At 36.1% G+C, this 23789-nt stretch overlaps 1 protein-coding gene across 5 annotated transcripts in view; it reads left to right on the top strand.

Annotated features, from left to right (window-relative positions):
• The window catches only part of LOC115221055 (probable E3 ubiquitin-protein ligase MGRN1), a 77900-nt gene that overhangs the window by 2539 nt on the left and 51572 nt on the right, over nt 1-23789 (top strand). For all 5 annotated transcript variants that reach the window (XR_005002663.1, XM_029791268.2, XM_029791267.2 and 2 more), the window contains exons 2-6: nt 5468-5586; nt 14461-14549; nt 15176-15334; nt 17947-18064; nt 21865-21928. Coding sequence is in view for 4 of the 5 variants with exons in the window: in XM_029791268.2 (XP_029647128.1) it covers nt 5468-5586; nt 14461-14549; nt 15176-15334; nt 17947-18064; nt 21865-21928 (549 nt within the window). In the remaining variant the exon portion in view is untranslated. The remainder of the gene's footprint in view (nt 1-5467; nt 5587-14460; nt 14550-15175; nt 15335-17946; nt 18065-21864; nt 21929-23789) is intronic.

Raw genomic sequence — 23789 nt, 5'->3', positions numbered from 1 at the left:
CAAAACATCAAATTTCCTCTTATTAAAAAAAGGAATGTTATCTTGGAAGAATTCTGAACTGTCATAAACATGTTTTTAATTCCTTTTTCGAACTATTTCACATTATTCATACTCGTGTCACTAACACCTGGTAAAATCTGGAACAGTTGTAAATTACTTATTGACGAATGTGTAGTGCCCTTTATGCAATATCGTGAAGTTAGTTATTCACTGGTTTATTGAACTAAAGAGAGAGCAGTAGCTCTCAGCCATCTCAAGGTTGTCCAGTGTCTCTCGTTGAAAGAATTCAGCAAAAAATCACTTTCTCCTCTTCTTTCAGCTAGTCTTCATACAGAACCTGTTTTAGTTGATCCAGATATCAATTTGCTGTATCTCTATTCTGCTTGGTTACAACATATGTTGATTTCTTAAGAATTTGAATGTATGAATTATGCTGCAGACTTTTCAAATATATACGTACAGCACTATTTCTACATCTGTTAATGCAAACCTAGTGTCTATGAATATTGCATTTGTACCTTTTTTTTTTTCTGTGTCGGTTATTATCTCATTCAAAACATGCACTTTACAAACATTTGGAAGTAAACATATTTAACTACATTAAATTATCAGGCAGTGCATAGATGCAGGCACAGCTAGTTTACTTCCACTACATGGTACCTTGGGTGTCTTCTACTATAGCTCTTGGTTGACAAAAGCTTTGTGAGTGAACTTGGTAGATGGAAACTGAAAGAAGCCCATTGTGTATGTGTATGTCTTTGCTCCCCATCATTTGACAATTGGTGTTCCTGTAACTTAGCACTTCAGGAAAAGAGACTGATAGAAAAAGTACCAGGCTTTAAAAACAAAGTAAGTATTAGGGTCAATTTATTTGATTAACATCCTTCTAGGTGGTGCCCCAGAATGGCTGCAGTCTAATGACAAACAAGTAAATGATACCACTTAACCAATGGAGGTATACTCCCTTTCATTATGTAGAAAATAGTCGTGTCTTGCATCTATATTTTCTGCAATAGAATTGTGAAAGTGCAATGGCTCAGTTGTTAGGGCAGCAGACGCGTGGTCACAGGATCATGATTTCAATCCCCAGATTGGGCATTGTGAGTGTTTATTAAGTGAAAACACCTGAAGCTCCATGAGGCTCCAGCAGGGGGTGGTGACGAATCCTGCTGTATTCTTTCACCACAACTTTCTCTCACTCTTTCTTCCTGTTTCTGTTGTGCCTGTATTTCAAAGGGCCAGCCTTGTCACACTGAATATCCCTGAGAACTACATTAAGGGTGTTAATTTTATGAGCAGGCTGTTCCGTTGATTGGATCAACTGGAACCCTCGTCATCGTAATCGATGGAGTGCCACAGCAATAGAATTATTTTGAAAGTCATTCAACTGAGTTTGTAATTTGGTTTAAATTCTCATGCAGAGCTATTTTATTTTACTTGCATTGCTTATGTTCTTAAGAAAGGCATGAATCTTTTAATCTCAGGTTTTATGACTTTAGCAGTTGTCTTTGTAGAAAATAGACTAATCAGGGTAAAAATTCTTCTTGTTTATAACATACATACACTGCAGTGGTTAATATTATAATACCCTTTAAAAGCTGGAGTATTTGCATGAATGTGTAGCAGTGATTTGAAACTGAATCACTGGATGCATAGTCAGACATCACAAGCAAACCATTATAGTTTCACATGATTGGTCCATTAACTGAATAATCAGCATGAAGCAATGGTGTTGAGAGGGTTTTCTCAGACATTTTAGAATTTAGTGTCCCTTCCCGTATAAAAACTGTTCAGCACATATTTTTAATAACCAGATGGCCCAGACAGATGACCAAGAACCTCCAACACCACGAAGAGAGCACAGTTGATTTCAGATACATTTGGCAAACCACATGTGGCTTTACCAATAGCTTTCTGTAATCTAAGAGTAGCATCTCTCTCCCAGTCTGTAATTATTGATGTTAACTGTAAATGGCCAAAGCATCTTGTTTTTATGTGCAACAATAAATTCTTCTGTTAAATGTTTGCAGGTTTTACTTCTTCAGTTGCTTCTTCATGCAGCCAAGAAATACAGTTTCATTCATTAATTCAATCAGCTATCACAGCAGCATTGATGAAATATAATATTACGCATGGCAAATGTACATAAAGGATTTTAGTTTTTTTTTTTATAGAATGTGGATGCCTTGTCTTTAACTGAATTTTGATGAACACCATTAAGAATGAGAGATGGGATGTTTGTGATGTATTTTTGTAATTTTAAAGGACAATGTGTATGTGTGTGGTGTAATTGCATTTTGACACACTGAGTGTAGCAAAAGGTAACATACACACACACACACACACATACAGGGTGTGATGGGTAAATTGTTGTCATTTTATATTTTTAATTTTGCACATGTGCATCATTTGTTGGGCATTGTCTGAGAAAACCAGCACCATGACATAATTCACTCTGCCAGAAATTTGAAACTGACATGCTGTATTGCTTGGCATTTGTGCCAGAAGCTCCAATACAAACATTCAAAGTGTTTGGGTGAGGACAGTGCAATCTGAGGACATGTACTGAGAGTGATAAAAATCAAACATCCAGTCAACATCATGGCGTCTGGTAATGTCATGCCTCCATTCATCTTCCCACACTGTCTCAGACTCAACACTGAGGCTTACATCAAGTGCATGGAGGAGGTAGTGTTGCTCTGGGTGAAGAGGGTGGCTGCTGGAAGACCCTATGTCTAGCAACAGGACTCTGCACCATGCCACACAAGCAGAAGAACCCTGACATGGCTGTCAAACAGTTTCTGCAACCACATCACCCCTATCATCTAGCCACCTAACTCCTCAGATTGCAATGCCCTTCATTATTATGTGTGGGGTGCATTTGAGCGAGAGACCAACAAAACTCCTTGTAACACCAAAGATGAACTGAAGGCAAGGTTTATGGCAGCATTCACCAACTTAAACAAGGAGCCCGTCCAGAAGAGTTGCAGGAGATTCTGAAGTCGTCTGGAGGCTGTGGTTGAAGCCGATGGCAGATTTATTGAATAAATTTACTCTTTAAAGATTAGTGGTAATGTCAGATTAAGAACAGAGAGGAAGAGAGCAAAACTTTATTCAGTAAGAAGAAAGTAGGAAAGTTGGAAAATATAGTGAGGATGATTTGCAAAATGTTGAAATGAATATTAAAGTAGAGACATTGAATCATGCAAATAATTTCTGTGTAATTCTAAGGGATGAAGGTTGTGCAAAATTAGTGACTAATGCAAAGATTTCTTTATATTTTATGAATGCTTGATTCCTTCTCTGAGTTTTCCTACAACTAAAAAACGTTCATAAACATTTAGACAACTTTTCTATGAAGTTATTTTTTAAATATCATGGGGTCTTTTTTTTTTCTGTGAAACCATCTAGATTTAGGTGAAATAAGATGTTGAATAACTTAATCTGACTTTAACTTAGTAGTTCTCAGTTTTTTTCCCCTTCATGGCATACTGGAGATCAAATACGAATAGAAGTATCACACTTCATCCGAATGATTAAGATTGAATACAATACTGTATTTTAGAAATGAGGAATTATGTATATTGTTTACAATGGACAGAGAGGTGTCCTCATCTTGTTTGTTGTTATTACGTTTTGGCTGATGTACTGTCCTGGTGGAATTTGAAACCCAACCCTTTATTTGATGAATGGGGTACTCTGTTCTTATTCCTAATGTATTTTTTGCTGATATTATTATTATTATTATCATTATTATTATTATTACTTATTCAAGTCACTGCCTGGGATTGAACCTGGAATCATAGGGTTAGTGCTCTTAACCACGGCGCTATTCCAGGTTCAATCCCAGCTGGTGACTTGAATAAATAACAATAACATCAGCAAAAAATACCTTAGGAATGAGAATAGTACCCCATCAGCTGAAACACTGTAGTAGCAACAATCAAGGTGAGGACACCTATCCGTCTAATGTAAATAATTGGGGTATAAAATATGTTTTAAAGTTTAACCCTTTAGCATTCAGATTACTTTGTCAAATGTAATTTGTATTTATTCACATTGTTTTGAATTATGTATTATCTTGTAGCTCTGAGATTTTACTGATGTGATTGTATGTGTTTAGAATGACATTGTAGGGTAGGTATGAGAAGCTGAATCTGGCCAGTTTGAACATAAAAGAGGTAGAGTATTTCAGCTGGATATGAATGGTTTAAATACTAAAGGGTAAAAATTGTAGGAAACTATTGTTTACTTTGTTTTATTAATCATTCATCATCATCATCGTCATTTAACGTCCACTTTCCATGCTAGCATGGGTTAGATGTATGACTGAGGGCTGGCGAACCAGATGGCTGCACCAGGTTTCAATCTTGATCTGGCAGAGTTTCTGCAGCTGAATGCCCTTCCTAACACCAACCACTTCAAGAGTGTAGTGGGTGCTTTTTACATGCCACCGGCATGAGGGCCAGTCAGGTGGTACTGGCATCGGCCATGCTTGGATGGTGCTTTTTACATTCCATTCATGTTTATAAAAATAAACATAACTTGTTCTTTGAAACATTCAAGCATTTTCTAAGCCTTAAATCTTGTTCTTAAAAGTGTGCTGTGCCCCAGAAGACCCAGCAAGCCAAGTGGGACCGTAACTGTGGCCTATGCTAGTGCAGCATAACCAGCCCATTTAAGAGTACCCTTCAATCATTGGGCAATAAACTGCACTTGCGAAGACATGTTGAGGCAAGTGAAGTTGTCATGGCTGATGACAGTACCGCCTGATTGGCACCCGTGCTGGTGGCATGTAAAAAGCACCATTCGAGCATGGTTGATGCCCATGCCGGCTGACTGGTCCCGTGCCAGTGGAATGTAAAAAGCACCATTTAAGCATGGTCATTACCAGTGCCACCTGACTGGCTCACATGCTAGTGGAACATAAAAAGCAGCATCCAAGCGTGGCTGATGCCAGTACTGCCTGACTGGCCCTCGTGCTGGTGGCATGTAAAAAGCACCCACTACACTCTTGAAGTGGTTGGCGTTAGGAAGGGGATTCAGCTGTAGAAACATTGTCAGATCGGATTGGAGCCTGGTACAGCCCATTAGCTTGCCAGTCCTCACTCAAAACGTCCAACCCATGCCAGCATGGAAAGCAGACGTTAAATGTTGATGATGATGCAATAGAAACTATGCCAAAGTAGACAGCAGAGCTTGGTGCAATGCCCTGGCTTTCCAGCCCCTGTCAAACCATCCAACCCATGCCAGCATGGAAAACAGACATTAATTGATGATGATTATGCAGTACATCTGGATACACAGTGTGGCTTACCAGTATACCCTAGAATTATCTGAGAACCACAGCCATAACCTCAAAGTCACTGAGGTTAAGATTTTTTTTTTTGACTTCATCTTTCAATTTGTATATTTCTCAATGTTATAAAATATTCTAAGAAAGGCTTTGTAATTATTCCACTTTCAGGTAGCTATTTTAGCAGCCACTTTATAATGGGTGGTGAGAGGTTTGATATGACTCAACCAGAAGCTTACTTGTTTGGTGAAAATCAAGATTTAAACTTTCTGGGAAACAAACCAATTCCTGTAAGTATAAAAATTAATCAGCTATTTTTACGTTGCCCAAAACGCTTTCCAAAATCATATGGATTCTTCATTGAAAGTTTTGCTTTTAGTCACTAAATAAAGAAAATGTGGTTGTGTGCATATGGGAATATGAATGTGTGCATGTGTATGTGTTCATGTATGTTGATGTATGAATGCATGTGTGTGTGTATGTATATGTGTATATTGGTGTGTGTGCATATATATTTATGTATATGCATGTGTGTATATGTGCATTTATGTGTATGTAAGCATGTGTGTGTATATGTATGCATGTGTGTGTATATATTTGTGTATATGTATGCATACACATCTATGTATATATGTATGAATGCATGTATGTGTGTGTGTGTATATTATGTGTATGTATATATTATGTATATTTATGCAAGTGTGTGTGTATATTTATATGTATGTATGAATTATGTATGCATGTGTGTGTATGTATGTGTGTATGTATGTATGTATCTTTATCTTCATATGTCAAAGCAATGAGCTGGCTGAACCTTAGCACACAGAAAAAAATGCTCAGCAACTTTTTGTCTGTCTTTACATTCTGAGTTCAAATCTCGCCAAGGTTGGCTTTGCCTTTCATCCTTTCATGGCCAATAAAATAAGTACCAGTTGGATACTGGGGTCAATGTAATTGTCTATCCCCTGCCCCCAAATTTCCGGCCTTGTGCCTATAATAGAAAAGATTCTTAATTATCGTCATACGTCTGTTTTTCTATGCTGGTGCTTGAGGGGCTGTCCCATGTGAGGAGAACTAAAGGGTTTAAAGTTCCTATTCAGTTACTGTTTTTCCCAGATGGATAGCCAGTGACATGGCTAGCAGATACTATATCTTGCTCATATGTTCCATTTTTAGCATTCTTTCTATCAGTGAATGTCCTTCCTATCATCAGCCATTTATACCTTCTTCTATAAATAATTATTTAATATCTTATCTCAGTTTGATTTTTTGTATTTCCTTGTGCCTTTGCTGGCATAAATAAACATAAAACTTGAAAAACAGTAATTTAAATAACATATGGAAGAAAACGTGTTGTTGTCCCAGATGAACCTTCTCTTAAACATCATTTGCATTGTACACCATGTTGATTTTGCAGATATCCCAATTGTTTAACATGGTTATTATTTAATTAAGAAATAACAAAAATAGTTAATATGCTAGCTGAGCTCTTGGCTTGTCCTCGTATCGTTTAACATCCATTTTCCATGCTGGCATGGGTTGGATGTTATGTATACCATTTATATTAGTCAGACTGATGTCATGTTGGTTGTTGCTTTCGCTATGTTTCAACTATTGTACACTTTCTTCTGGTGTCTTGCATTGAACTTGGTTGTTGTTGCAAATAATGGTGCAATAACCAAGTTCAATGCAAGACACCTGAAGAAGGCTGGAGTTTACAACAGCTGAAATATAGAGAAAACAATAATCAAGATAAGAACACCAGTTTGACTAATATAAACAGAATACATAATAATATAAATTTTTCGTTTCACAAATATAGAATTGTATAGGTTGAACAATTTTGACTTGATCTGGTGAGCTGTAGAGCTGTGTTGAGCTCAAATGTCAGCTACAAAAACAAATGATCATTGAAGTAACAAATAAATTACATAATTTCTTCCTCTTGGTACATATCATATCTGCTAAAAATGAATTGAGATGTTGTATAGAAAAGAAAAATTGTATCAAGTGGAGAAAATGGAAAGAGTTATTGGGTATATAGAACAAACTTGCGTGACATTATTCTTAACATTGTCCCTCCCCATTAAAGTTTTACATTGATCACCCCACCCTTCTATGCTACAAAATTATCTTTCCCTCTTCACTGAATAACTTCCTGTTGATTTGCTCTTATCACCATACATCTCTTACTCTCCCTGTAATGCATAGGGAAAGTTAGAGATATATGGTGATAAGGGCACAACAGGAAGTGGTTCAGTGAACAAGGAGAGAGAATTTGATTGCGTAGAAGGGTGACCAATACAAAATGTGAATGGGGAGGGACCATGGAGTGAGTGAGAGAACCTACCCACTCACTGGTCATCTCCTTTTCTGTCATCCTTCACCTCTTCTCAGTCAACACCTACTCTCCCTTGTCTTCTCTCCAATTTATATATAACATTGATCACTCCTCCATCCTTGTCCACCATTCACTATATTCACCCTTTGATCCTACCCAATCTCTACAGTCACCACCTACTCCTTTCCAACCTTCCTTCCATTTCATTTATCATTGGCCCCCACCGCCATCACCTCTTGTTCATCATTCGGTATATTCACTCCCCTCTATCTCATTTCTAACCATGCTTCACTCTCCCCATGTATTCTTACTACTTCTATCCATCTATCTTCCCTATTCTCTCCTCTGAGCCCACCAAGATACTTCACCACCTTTTTTCCAGCTCCACCTCCATTACTCCTATCCACTCTTGTATAGTGCTAGTAACCATGTATCTCCTCGAAAGCAAGAAACCTGTTCTGACTCTTTGGTGACCTCACGTGTGCTGGTGCAATGAAAAGTAGCATTTGGTACACTCCATAAAGTGGTTAGCATTAAGAAGAGCATCCAACCATAGGGACTGGCATATGATCCAGTCTTCAGACACATTGGATCCTGTGAAACTGCTCATCCCATGCCAATTTGGAAAGTACACATCAAAAGATGATGATGATATCTACTAGGTAGAAGGCATGTTGTTTCTTCCTTCTGTGTCTTCTACTGATAACACAAAGACTGCTGGTCCTCTGAAATAGAAAACTATGTACCACCGCTTCTGAAACCCCCATTAAGAATCAACCTCTTCACAAGCCCATTCTTTGAATCCATTTTTTTCTCTAGCCCACACCCGAAACCCCTTGCTTTGCTCAGTCTTTCTCATTAGAGCCCTCTATACCAGATTTCTCTTCTGATGTATCCTTTCATACAGGATTTAGCATATAGAAGCCCAAACTGAAGATAAACTTACTACTTCTATTCAGTTTCACCAGTCTGGAAGAGTGGACATTCTGTGAGTGAATAATATACCTAAAAGCACATTTCTATGCACAAAGACTGCTATGCATGCCCGCATATTCATACTCGGATATATGCAAACCGTCTCTCCCTCCCCTCTCATTCATTCAATGAATCCAGGGGGTTCTGTTCCTCGTATTCTAGCTACAAGACCAACAATATATATATATATATATATATAAGTATAAAAATTATATATAAAAAGGAACAAGAACATGAAATACACAAAGAGACGACACAAAAAACAGACGGGTCATTCGAAGCCTTTAATCTTCAGTCAGGAACTGGATCATCATACCAAATTTCGGCTGACAGGATTAATCAGCCGAAATTTGCTATGATGTCCAATTCCTGACTGAAGTTTAAAGGCTTCGAATGACCTGTCCATTTTTTGTGTCGTCTCTTTGTGTATTTCATGTTCTTGTCCCTTTTTATATATAATTTTATACCTATATTATTGCGGCGTAACGTACACCTTGTTCCCTTATATATATATATATATATATATATATATATATATATATATATATATATATATAGTTGTTACCTATAAACAGAGCTTCCATTTTTAAGTTGTGAAAGTCTATTACACTATCTGGTTAAGCACTTTTACCATTAATTTTTTTTTTCCTGAAAGGTAATATAGTTTTCTCATGTATATGTTGCATCTCTCCTGTGTATGATAATAAAAGGTGTATTGTGTTGGATCTTTTTTTTTACTTCTCATATAAATTGTTTACATAATAATTGAATAGTTCCGTGATCGCTTGTATGTAGTTGGGAAAATATTTAAAATATACCTTATACAAGCTCTTTGGTTTATTTTGGAAATTCCGTTTGTATAATTTGTCCTCTGTCAAAACTTCTCCACAACCCTTCTCTCCAACACCATTTTCCCACTGCTCACTGCAGGCCCCTCTACTATCCTTCATGTTCCTACCTGCATACTCTTGATGCCTTCATATGTCTACATTATCAACCACCTCCAGCCCCAGTAATTTCTCTCATCATCACTTTGCTACAGTCCCCCTCACACTCTCATGCAACATCCCTCTCTATCCATTTATATTCCTCACTGTACCCTGTGGGTAGGTCCTGGTGCATCTCCAACACTTTCTATTTCTCTCTTTCTGTCTGTCCCCTTCTGCACCTGTCTTTTCCTGCTGGATTAGCCAAATATTTCTTCTATAATAAGACACCTACTTCTATCCCTCTGTTATAATCTAACCTCTCAACTGGCACAAAGCCACTTCCTCTCCCAGCCATGTTACTTGCATGTCTTGCATGTTACTTGACAACTCTACCTGTGCTGGTGCCACATTAAAGTGTACCCAGTACACTCTGTAAAGTGGTTGGTGTGTTAGGAAAGGCATCCATTTATAGAAACTATGCCAGACTGGAACCTGATGCAACACTTTGGCTTTGCCAGCTCCTGTAAAACTGTCCAACTCATGCCAGCATGAAAAATGGGAAAATGATGATGTAAGTTGTCTAAATTTTAGCTGATCTATAAATAGATGAGTTTCGTCACTTTTATGAATACATTTGTGTGTTGACAGTAATTACTTCTTTCCTGAAAGATAATATTGTTTTCTTGCATATAAGCTGCACCTCTCCATCTATGTATTATAATAGGCTTATTGTATAAGATTTTTTTGTTTTGTTTTCCTACTTATAAATTGTTTACATAATAATTAAATGATTCCATGATCACTTGTAAGTAATTGGGAAAACATTTAAAACACACCTTATACTTACATAAGTTTTTTTCGGTCATGTTGGAAATTCCATTTGTAAATATTTATACATTTTCTCTTGATAGAATTCCTAAATTATATTGGTGAATTAATTTTGATTTTATAAATCCAGTTTCTCACTGAATATACAAATTTTATGCATTAACTGAAAATATAGTTAATGTTCGTTCTAAATATTAAACACTAAACTTTGATCTGTATCATAGTCTGACCTAGATTGTGAATTGTTGAAGTTTATTTTCAAACTCAAACTATGACTCATACTGTAAAATATTTCACAAGCCTAGAGCTATTTTTTACTTCCAATTATATATACAGATTTGTTGTATTTTTATTTATTTTTTTAAAACTTTTATATTTAGAAAGCTGATCAGCCTCAAACCGGTTTAACCCTTTCGCATTCAGATTACTCTGTCAAATGTAATTCTTATTTATTCACATTGTCTCAAATTAATCTTGCTTTATCTCATAGCTTCAAGATCTCAATGATGTGATTATTTTTAGAATGACATTGTAGGATATGTGTGAAGCTGGAGCTGACTGGTATGAACATAAAACAGAGCTGGCTATGGCTGGTTTAAATGCTAAAGGATTAATTTGATAAGCCAGTAAAGAAGAGAATATATTTGGCTTTCATGCTTTCTTACTATTGATGTTTTAATTTGGGTTCCATATGATTATTCTTTACGAAATTTTTAATGATGTATATGATTTACGTAAAAATAATAAGCCAAGGGTGATTTGTTCATTGATCTCATTTAAGTCATCCTTGCAGGTTTGTGAACTATTGGGTTGGCAAGAAAGTAATTTTGTTTTTTTTAGTTTGGAATAAAAGTGATTTTTATTTTTCATACAAGAATGAACTTTAATCAGTTATATATTTTCTATTCTGTTTGATGACCATTTGCCATCTTTCTGGCAGTTTCATGATTCCGTACTCATAGAACTTCGGATCCTTATCAGCCAAAGAATGGAGCAAGTGTGATTTCAGGTCATCATCATTATTTAAAGTTTTACCATTCGAAGAATTTTGAAAACTTCAAAATAAATGGTAATCTGATGGTGCAAGATCAGGGCTTTATGGTAGATGTGACATCACTTCCCAATCAAGCTCCCATAATTTTTCATGAGTTACCAAAGATGTGTGTGGTCTAGTGTTGTCATGGTGGAACATGATTCTTTTATGATTCGCCAATTCTGGCCGTTTTTCTTTGATTGCTTCCTCTAGTTTCATTAGTTGTTGACAGTAAATATTTGGATTGATCGTTTGGTTCCTTGGAAGCAGCTCAAAATACACAACACCTTTGTAATCTCACCAAATTGACAGTCCGTCCTTTTTTTTTATGCAATTCAGCTTTAGATGTGGTTTGTGCTGGTTCATTACGCTTGAACCATGATTGTTTTCGATTGATGTTATTATTGTAAACAATGCATTTTTCATCATCAGTGATGATTCATTTCAAGAAAAGGTTGATTTCATTGTGTTTGAGATGCATATTGCAAATTTTGATTAGTTGTGTTAAGTGAATTGCTTTCAATTTATGTGGAGCCCAATTATCAAAGTTCTTAACAAGTTCAAGACATTGTAAGTGATTTTCAGTTGTTGTGTGTGATACATTTAAGTCTCTGCAATCTCTTGCACAGTTATGTGACAATCAAATTCAATTATGGTTTGACTAGAATGTTGGTCATCTTTGAATGAAAAATTTCCTGAACAGAATTTTTAAAACCATTTCTCATATGTGCTTTCTGTTAAGCAATCAATACCATAAACTTCACATACTTCTTTGTGAGTCTCAGCAGCTTTCTTGCCTTTATGGAAATAAAAAAGCAAAATATGGCATAAATGTTCGTTTTTGCACTCCATGTTAAAATTAAAACTGAACTAACAGCTGTAAACAAAATTACATGCAATATGCTTCTAAGGTAAGCTAAAAGTAACAGCTATCAAATGTCAAAAGGAAAAAAATCATAATGTTGACAAAAGCCATTTAAAAAAATCGTGACTCTACTTGTGAAAAACGAAATTACTTTCTAGCCAACCCAACAGGATAATTTTGCTTGACTAACGTATCCTCTAAAATTTGTAAGCTTTAGCCAGTTATGTTAGAAACCATTACTATTATCAATGAGTAGTTGAATATTAGCAATATTAGAATATTAGTAGAATGCCAGATTGGAATGCTTTGTAATATTTATGTTCTGTATTCACCCTCTATATTTGCATTTACTTTCCATTCATGCTGGTTCTAAAAAGGTAGTATTAGTCATGTATTGGATTGATTATATCAATAGTATATAAGATTAGTTGTAAAATAGATTAAAACTACTAGTAGCTAGTTTTAATCTATTTTACTGTTATTACTAATAAAACTAGTAGTAACAGCAGTAATTATTATTAGCGATTTTTTTTTTTTTTTTTTTTTTTTTTTTTTTTTTTTCCTTACCAGATTTTTTGTTTACTTATTGTGTTGAATCCAAAGTTTTGTAATATATTAACTTATTTGCTTAATTCAAGTTATGACAAGTTATGACAGCCTAGTATTCAAGGTAGAGGCCATCATGTAGCACCATCTGAAGCCACCTTTTCACAATTCTTTGGTCTTGCACTCCTACTAGATCTTGTCCTTTGAAAGAAAAAAAAACTCTTTCACTGAAGCTTCCACTTCCTCTTGGTTGAGGAAGTGTCCTGAGTGCAGGAAGTGAGCCATGGATCAGAATAAATAATAATCCGAGGGAGCTAGGCCTGGATTATATGCTGGGTGTGGCATCATTTCAATTCCCTCAAGTTCCTGGAGTTTATTCCAGGTTGTTTGAGTGGTATGAGATCATGCGTTGTTTTACTGCAGAAGTGCTCACTTTCTGTTAAGCAGTGCTGGGTATTTTTGTTGCTCAATGACATACATCTGCTCCAGCTTTTCGGAGTACAGGTTGGCATGAATGGTTTGACTGTCTGGAATGAATTTGTAGCAAATTATCCCCTCATAATTCTACCAGATGCATAGCATCACCTTGTGTTTGAAACATCCATGATTGGTGATAGGTTCTGAAAGCTGGCCTTTACTTAACCACTGCTTATACAGATTAGGATTGTGAAAAAATATCCCTCTTGGATTATTGCTTGTTCCAATCCATGGCTTAGCTCCTGTGCTCTTGTTACTTCATCAACCAAGGAGAGGTAGGAGTTTCAGTGAAGGAATTTTCACCTCAAAGGGCAAGAACTGGTATCAGCATGGGATAAAAAAAAAGAACTAGCAGAAAGCTGGCTTGAGATGGTGCAACACAATGGCCTCTACTTTGAATGTTGTTTTGGGTTCAGTCCCACTGTGTAGCTATAAAAAAAAAATTGCTGAACAAAACCTTATCAGTGGATTTGATAGAAAGAAACCCACTGTGTGTGTGCTCATGATATCTTGTATTGACCATTGTATAATAGTTATAAGGAAACCTAACCATTGAACAATGACATTTGTTTACAATCTTCTGTAAATATAAGTTCAGTCATTATCCTGCTTGTGTTTGAAGGACTTGAGGAAATATCCCCTTTCTAGGAAACAGGCAAGTATTGATAAGAAGAAAAGAATCCCACTGTAAAAAATCTGCCTGAGTAAATTTTGTCCAGCCTATGAAAACAGGAAAAAAATATTAAAACAACACTGCTACTGCTGTTGATGATATTTCACTAAAATAGAACTGATTTGGAAAACTGGCACATTTTCAAACATTACTAAAGGCAATCCACAAAATGGGCAGGAAGAGAACAGTTTGTGTTTGTCATCCACCTAGCACCCAGTCTTATACATTCTGAATAAAATGGACAATCCAAAACTACCTTAAGGAAAAAAAATGTTAAGAAGCATCTGTGCTGGTGCCACATAAAAAGCACCCTGTACATTCTGTGCATCCAGCCATAGGAACCATGCCAAAACTGATGATGGAGCCTGGTGCAACCCTCTGGCTTGTCAGCTCCTGTCAAACTGTCCAACCCATACCAGCATGGAAAACAGATGTTAAATGATGATGCTGAATATAAATTTGACTAATTATGATTTTTTTATAAAATTTTCTTTCAGTTCCCTTATCCTTTGCCCCAAGGTAATGAACCAACAAAAACTTTGAAAAGCCTTGTCAATATTCGTAAGGATACTCTACGGTTTGTACGGTAAGAAATTTCTCCTTTATAATAAAAAAATTTTCCAAATGCATCTTTTCTATATCATATTTAAGACTCCTCAACTGAAACCAAAATAGTTCTCTTTTTCTTTTCTCTGTGTTTTAGAAATTAAAATAAAAGGAATAATCTCCTTCAATATTGTTTCTGTAGCTAAAGTGAAACTAATAAGAGAAACTATTGAAGCAAGGAGATGGAAATGGCTGAGTTGAGTTTATCACTATAAACCAAACTCAGTTGTCAGGATCACTTTGCAATGAGTTCCACAAGGTAAAAAAAGATGTGGCTGACCAAAGGAAATATGGCAGAGAATAATAACAAAAGATCTTAAAGGCAGAAGATTAACAATGGAACAAGCCGTCAAGGACACACTCAGTGTTAGAAAGTGGAATGATCTTGCTGTTGTCTCCAGTGTCACAAGGCACAATGAGAACCGAATGAATGAATGAATATAACTATTTACTTCAGCCTACCTTTAAGAAGAATGTAAATTTATTTTTTGAGTTTTTTTTTTTTCCAATTAAATGAAGTTTTTATCAGGTTTTATTGCTAATGATATTTCCTTCATCATAAGACATAGTGTTTAATTTTTATTATTTTTCCTTTTATCATTCTAGTATCAATGATGCTGAAAAAGTTCCTCTAGATTCTACTGATGTGGATCCACCTTTAAATTATTTTCGTTACAATATTGAATTCACATTCGATTCTGATGTAAAATGTGCAATTACTATTTATTATTTTGCAATGGAAGAAATCAACAATGGTCAATTAGTGTGAGTTATGTTTTTTTTGTTTTAAATCTTTTTTTCACTATTGTTACCTTACAGTTGTTTCAGTCGTTGGACTATGGCCATGCTGGAGCACTGCATTGAAGGCTTAGTCAACCAGATCAATCTTGGTATTTTTTTTTTTGCAACCTGGCACTTATTCTATTGGTTTCTACTGATGAACTACTAAGTTACAGGAATGTAAACAAACTCACACATACATTCATATATATATCATCATCATCATCGTTTAACATCCGCTTTCCATGCTAGCATGGGTTTGGATGATTTGTCTGAGGACTGGCAAACCAGATGGCTGTACCAGACTCCAATCTGATCTGGCAGAGTTTTTACAGTTGGATGCCCTTCCTAATGCTAACCACTCCAAGAAAGTAGTGGCTGCTTTTACATGCCACCTGCACGAGGGCCAGTCAGGCGGTACTCGCAGCGGCTACGCTCAAATGGTGCTTTTCATGTGCCACCTGCACAGGAGCCAGTCCAGTGGCACTGGCAATGACCTCACTCAGATGTTTTTTTTACGTGCCAGTAAGGTGATGTAGGTAACAATCACACTCGAATGGTGCTGTTTACGTGCCATCGGCACGGAGGCCAGCTTGTTGCTCTGGCAGCGATCATGCTCGTATGGTACTCTTAGCACCCCACTAGCACGGATGCCAGTCATCGAATTTGATTTCAATTTCGATTTCACTTGCCTCAACAGGTCTTCACAAGCAGAGTTTAGTATCTAAATGAAGAAAAGGTACATATAAGTGGGCTGGTTACACCCTTGGCATAGACCACAAGGTTATGGTCTCCCTTGAGCTTGCCAAGTCTTCTCAAGCACAGCATATTTCTAAAGGTCCCGGTCACTAGTCATTGTCTCCCATGCTTCACTACCTCATCCCAGGTCTTCTTGGGTCTACCTCTTCCACAAGATCCCTCAACCGCTAGGGTGTGGCACTTTTTCACACAGCTATCCACATCCATTCTCGCCACATGGCCATACCAGCGCAGTCATCTCTCTTGCACACCACATCTGATGCTTCTTAGGTCCAACTTTTCTCTCAAAGTGCTAACACTCTGTCAAGTATGCACATGCATACATATTTCATATATCAAAATAAATATAACACCTATATATATATATATATATATATACACACACACATACGTATATATATATATAGCTTCTTTCAGTTTCTGTCCATCAAATCCACTCACAAAGTGTTGGTTAGCCCAGGGCTATTGTAGAAAACTCTTACCCAAGATCACAAAGTATAGAAGCAAGTTTCTTAACCACACAGCTATGAATTTACAATTATCAAATATATTCAAATTAAAAACAAAAAATCAGTTGTATGGAGAATGGAGAAAACTCAACTTATATCGATGAAACCATCTTTCAGTACTATATTTAAGACATGAGGAATCATGTACATTATTTACATTTGATAGATATTTGTCCTCATCTTGTTTGTTGTTAACACATTTCGGCTGATATACTCTCCAGCCTTCATCAGGTGCCTTGGGGAATTTCGAACCTGGGTTCTCATACTTTGGGTATTTTTTGATATTATTATTATTCAGGTCACTGCCTCGAATTGAACTTGGAATCTTGGGGTTAGTAGCCTGCACTCTTAACCACTATGCCATATGCTCATGGGCAATTATGGAGTGAATTTTAGGGCTTATAAATCTAATATTTTCCTATCCTTAATATGCTACTCATATCTGCACTCAGTTTGCTTAGGAGATTGTTGTGTCCTAGGGTATGTGCTGCTTCTTTTAGTTTTCGTATTTTCTAGTGGTGTTCTCTGTCTATTATTTTAACTTCATCCCACAGGAGGAGGTGGTATCCATTTTTCCATACATAATCAGTAATATCTGATTTATCAATATCTCATCATGTCACAGCTTTGCGATGTTCCTCTACCCTTATTTTGAGGGGCGGCACGTTTCCCCTTTGTATAACCTACCACAACTGCATGGGATGGAATACACCCAGTCTTTGGTCATATTCTCTTCTCTTGGTGGTTTTACTCAAAGGAGATATTTGTGAAGTGTTAATAATAATAATAACATCGAAAAATACCTTAGGAATGAGAACCCAGGTTCGAAATTTCCCCAAGACACCTGATGAAGGCTGGAGGGTATATCAGCCAAAATGTTGTGCTAATAACAAACAAGATGAAGACAAATATCCATCAAATATAAATAATGAAGCCATCTTTATTATGAACTTTCACTTTACTATTGTGTCTTTGTGTTTTCACATTTTGAAAGCAGTTTAGTTTCAGATCCTCTATGATTCAATAGAACAATGAAGGATCTTCATGCCTAGACCACTACCAAGATCATTCTGTCTTTGATTAAGCTATAATGTATCCAGGATTACACTATCTTCAAAGAATAAATCTGCTTTTCTTTTTTTTATGATGGTAGAGTATAATTTGAGAGTGATTTGGCTGCTAGATTTAGCATGGCAAATGACCACATAGAAACCTCCCCACTTTTGCTTATTCGTTATTGATAGACTAACGTCTCATGTTTTTCCTTTTCTTTTTTTTCTTTTTCTTTTTATTGTTTTTACAAACAGCCTTATTTGAAATTCTTTGCAGTTATCACCCTCGGGATGCATCAATGAATTCTGAAACTTATCATTACAAGAGGGGAGCAAATCAAGTATTCTGTCAGTCAACTCATGTAATTGATCCTAGCAAATTTTCAGAAGAAGAAGTGAGTTTTGTTTATTCATTTTATGAAAATCATTTCGGTTCTATTCCTTTCCTGCTATCTTGTTTTAGAGCTGATATTATCTATTTAACTCTTAAGCTTTCAGATTGCTCTGTCAAATGTAATGCTTATTTATTCACATTGTTTTGAGCTAATTGAATATTATCTTGTAACTTCAAGACTTAAACGATGCAATTATTTATTTCTAAAATTACATTGCAGGGTAGGTGTGAGAGGACACATTTGGCTACCTTGAACAAAAAAATAGGTAGAATATTTTGACTGGATATGGCCAGTATAAACATCAAAAGATTATGAATGCTTTTAAATATTAACTTTATTGAAATAATATAACAGTTTTGTTTCTTTTTTTATGATTTTTCTTGTCATTTATTTTTCATTGGTTGTTTGATTACCTTTAAAAAAATTAAGCAAACTGTAAAACCTAGCCCAAGAATTTATTCAAATTTTCAAACCTCTTCAGCCACTCTTTCTCACATGTGCACATATATGTACCCTTGTACACTATCTCTTAGACATTCATACAACTTTACCCTCTCTCTCACATAATTATATTTGAAAAATTTAAAGGATAACAGTCATTCAATTGATCTTAAGCTTAGAGCAATCCTCTCTAATGTTATTCAGTTAATAGTTGGTAACTTATTAAATATTAAGGCGGTGAGCATTATTGGCACAAGGTCTGAAATTTTGAGGGGAGGGGCTAGTTGATTGCATCAACCCCAGTACTTTACTGGTACTTATTTTTTGAACCTGAAAGGTTGGAAGGCAAAGCTGACCTCAGTGGAATTTGAACTTAGAATGTAAAGACAGATGAAATGCTGCTAACCATTTCATTTGGCATGCTAATGATTCTGCCAGCTTGCTGCCTTATTAATAATAATAATAATAATAGTAATAATAATAATCCTTTCTGCTATAGGCACAAAGCCTGAAATTTTGGGGGAGGGGGTTAAGTCGATTAGATCAACCCCAGTACTCAATTGGTACTTATACTATCGACCTCTGAAAGGATGAAAGGCAAAGCTGACCTCAGTGGAATTTGAACTTAGAATGTAAAGACAGATGAAATGCTGCTAACTATTTCATTTGGCATGCTAATGATTCTGCCAGCTTGCTGCCTTATTAATAATAATAATAATAATAATAATAATCCTTTCTGCTATAGGCACAAAGCCTGAAATTTTGGGGGAGGGGGTTAAGTCGATTAGATCAACCCCAGTACTCAATTGGTACTTATACTATCGACCTCTGAAAGGATGAAAGGCAAAGTTGACCTCAGTAGAATTTGAACTCAAAATGTAAAGACAGACAAAATGCTGCAAAGCTTTTCACCTGGCGTGCTAACGGATCTGCCAGCTCACCGCCCTAATAATAATTATAATAATCTTTTCTATTATAGACACAAAGCCTGAAATTTTGGGGGAGTGGGAGGCGGCAGTCAATTAGATTGACTCCAGTACACAACTGGTATTTAATTTATTGACTTCAAAAAGATGAAAGGCAAAGTTGACCTCGGCAGGATTTGAACTCAGAACGTAGTGACAGATGAAATACCTCTAAGCATTTTGTCTGGCATGCTAATGGTTCTGCCAGCCCACCGCCTTGATAATGATGATGATGATAATAATAATAATAATAATAATAATAATAATAATGTCTCTGCACAAAAATGTCCCTGATAAATCTCACTCCACTACAACTCATCTTCCCAAAACCTCCCTCTCTCAACCCATGTTCCTCACTCACTACATTTCTATCCCTTCTATCTTTCTCTTGCACTCTCACAAAGTTACCTGTTTAATCACTCTATCCAATTCACTTATATACACCTTTCTGTAACTTGACATAATATATAGAATTGTATCTATGTTTTTAGTCTCACTTTGAATTTAAGCCCTTTTTGGCAATAGGATTGAACCATTCAGTTCTATTATTACAGTTTATCAGGATTTGCTCACCTCTCTCTCTTCTTTACTCACACTTCTGATGATTGTAGTGGAAAGCTACCTTATATACTCGGCTACAAGTCACACTTTTTTCCCTGAAACTTTTACCTAAAGTTAGGAGTGTAACTTATAAGTGAATCCTATAAAAAGAATCTTTAGATAATTTCTAGGTACAAGCCACACCTGAAATTTGAATAACTGTAAAGGATAAAATTTTACATTATAAACAACGGTTTCTAAAATGCATGGACTTAATGAGATAATGGTTGTTGTAAGTCATCTTCAGGTTACTGAAAGCTTAGTTACTGAACAACTATGTCAGCACAATTCCTAATTAAACTTTGCTCTCGAACACTAAAAAAGTCGCTGAGACATATAGTCAGATCAATGATAAAATACCGTGTTATTGGCAAGGGCGTTTTATAGTCGAGTATATACAGTATTTATCAAAATATAAATAAGACTAAGTTTATGGCACATACATGTCTCTTTATTACTGTTATATTTATGTTGATTAAATTACAGGATGCGCAAGGTATTTGAGGACATGCCTTTTTTGGGTTATTACTGCATTTTTTGCTAACTCTATATAATCTTTGTTTCAGAAAATAATAATGTCAGACCCTCAACTTACTCAAGAAAGGAAGAGGCATGCTGTTATGGTTATAAAGGCTGAGCGTAGTGATTTAGAAATATCTTGATTTTTATAAGTTGCCAGATCTTTCATCTACAAAGTTTGTAAGGAGCCAGAGACTGGAGATGGAAACGTATCACCAGTATCAAAGCATAAAAGTATTCTAAATGCTCTGAAATCATCAGAACACCTGAATTTATCTAATAAGTTCAACTGACCATTGATTACAATCCCAGAAAGCCCATGAGGTCAATTGCAAAAGATCTCCCTGTGTCAGAAGGAACAGTCAGAAATGTTGTCTACGAAGACATCAGATATCTATATTATGAAGAAAGATCAATTTGTCAGAAAAAGCAAAAGAAAATCACTACATCAGATCTAGAAGGCTCTTAAACTAAAAAATCTAGCAGAAGAATTGATTTGTGTTTTCTCAAATGAGAAAAACTTTGGCCAGGATTAAACAGTTAACAGAAGAAATGACAGATGGTTATGTGCAGACTCTTCTGAGGCTCCATATAATATTTCCTGCAACTGTCATGGTTTTAGGGGTTGTCAGCAATGAAGGACATGTAACGCCTCCTTACTTCTTACCACAAGGCCTTAGAGTTAACTCTGCTGCCTACATTGAGGTCCTGGAAATAATTAAGCCCTGGATAGGCAGTGTATGCAATGGAAGGCCATGTGTTTCAGCAAGACTCTGCTCAGGGACGGTTGGCTGAAAATTTTCATGATCACATAACCCCTAATATTTGGCTTCCTAATTCCCCAGATCTCAATCCATTGGACTATTGCATGTAAAGCATTGTTGAGGGAGATGTCAATGAACATGCCCATAACACTAAAGATTCTATGAAAGCTGCCATAGTCAGAGTAATGTCCAAAATAAACCAGGATCACTTGATTCGAGCTTGTAGATGATTTAGATCTCACATAGAAGCAGTTGTTGAAGCTGAAGGTGACTTTATTGAATAACATTATAGAAAAGGTTTATTCTTATCCTCATAGCATATTTTGATAAATAAAGATATTTTCTGTTATTATATATATATATATATTTTATAAATATTTGTCCTCAAATGTCTTATGCACCCTGTATTTAAAATGTCAACTGTAATAAATTTGGTAATTTTTGTTTTTATTTTGTTTTCTTCTTATCTCATTTAACTTTGTTTTCTTTTAAATTTTGTCTGTGCTTTTAGTGGCAGTATAATCCAGATAAAGAAGTAATTCCAGTTGTTATTCAGTGTATTGTGGAAGAAGAAGGTTAGGAAATGCATAAATTATTCATAAATTTGTGTATGTTTGTTTGTGTGAGAGGAACCAAAGATATTTTTGAAAGTTCATTTTTATTCTCAGTTTACTTTTTGCAGTCCAGTTTGTTTCCACTACAGGATAGATGACTTCAGTCTTTCTTCACTTTTGGTTTCTGTTTTCTTCTATATTTCTTACTTTGAAATTGAATATACAATGGTATGCTGTGCTTGAGAAGACCTGGCAAGCTAAGTGAGACTATAATCGTAACCGTGGCCTATACCAGTGCAGCATAACCAGCCCATTTAAGAGTACCCTTCGAACATTGGGCAATAAACTGCGCTTGCAAAGACCTGTTGAGGCAAGGGAAATTGTAGTCGTGGCCAATGACAGTACTGCCTGATTGGCATGTAAAAAGCACCATCCAAGCATGGTCAAGCCAGTACTGCCTCACTGGTCCCATGCCAGTGGCATGTAAAAAGCACCATTTGAGCGTGGTCGTTCCTTCAACAACTGCTTCTATGTGAGTGCTGCCTGACTGACCCCCGTGCCTTTGGCATGTAAAAAGCACCATCTGAGTGTGGTTGTTCTCAGTGCTGCCTGACTGGCCCTCATGCTGGTGGCATGTAAAAAGCACCCACTACACTCTCGGAGTGGTTGGCATTAGGAAGGGCATCCAGCTGTAGAAACTTTGCCAGATCGAACTGGAGCCTGGTGCAGCCTCTGGCTTGCCTACTCTCAGTCAAATCGTCCAACTCATACCAGCAAGGAAAAAGGACGCTAAACAACGATGATGATGAATGGTACAACATAGAAATATTAAGTTGTTAATTGTGTGGATGGTGTACCAGCTTGTTGACTAATGGGTCAACTGTTCATATCCCATTATTATTGTTGTATTGTGTTTCTATTAAAGGTACTTAAATTCTCATTGCCTCGCCTTGAACTTCCAGCCCTGTATCCTTCTTTCAATTACCTCAGAAAGATGAAGTATTGTTGTATTTATCATAAGTACATGTAAAAATAGTGCAGTATTCTTTTATATTTAGTTTTAATCATTGGACTGTGGCTATGCTGGAGCACTGCTTTGAAGGGTTTAGTGGAATAAAGTGACTTCCAGCACTTACTCTATTGATCTTTGTTTTGCTGAGCTGCTTTCTTACCAGGGCATAAACAAATCAACATCAGTTTATGTTAGGTCAGTAAAGAAGTTTTAGTTAGCAGGAAAACAGACTGAATTCTGCTGTCATCAGGGATATGGCACAGAATTCTATTGCCATTAGGGAAATGGCTATGGTTGATATGCAGAAGAGGAGTCAGTTATATTTGCTGTGCCTAGTGTAAACTATGGGTGCACAAAAGATGTGCTGGCATCACAGTCCTTCTGACAGAGAAGGACTTTGAATTAGCAAATGCACAAGAGTAGACAACAATGACAACCCAACAAAATGAATTTCTTCAAATGCTTGGAAGATTCCCTAAAAGTAATTGACAATTTCTGCTACTCAAGCGGGTGTTTTGAGAATAAGAACAGGATGGAAATATATTGGAATTATTATCTCTGCTGGCATCAAAGGAATTCTGTCTCCAAATGAAGGGCATATTATGTGAGGTTTTGTGTACAGATTTGCTAGCTAGACTAATTTGCATATTGTTCATCTGTTGGCACTCTGATTAAATTATTAATAAATATTTTATGCACAAAGAGCTTATGTTAAAAAATTCTAAAATAAATTTGATCTAGTTAGACTACAATTAATACCCTTGTTGTAGAATGTAAACAACTGTAAAAAAAACATATTTGTCTCTCTTTTTCTCTCTCTTTTCACACAGAAAAATAAAGGAGATTATCCTGACATATTTCATGCACCTG

The sequence above is a fragment of the Octopus sinensis genome, linkage group LG17 (genome assembly GCF_006345805.1).
Source record: "Octopus sinensis linkage group LG17, ASM634580v1, whole genome shotgun sequence".
NCBI classification, from domain to species: domain Eukaryota; kingdom Metazoa; phylum Mollusca; class Cephalopoda; order Octopoda; family Octopodidae; genus Octopus; species Octopus sinensis.
The sequence above is the reverse complement of the archived record's forward strand: the minus strand, read 5'-3'. Positions and strand labels throughout refer to the sequence as shown.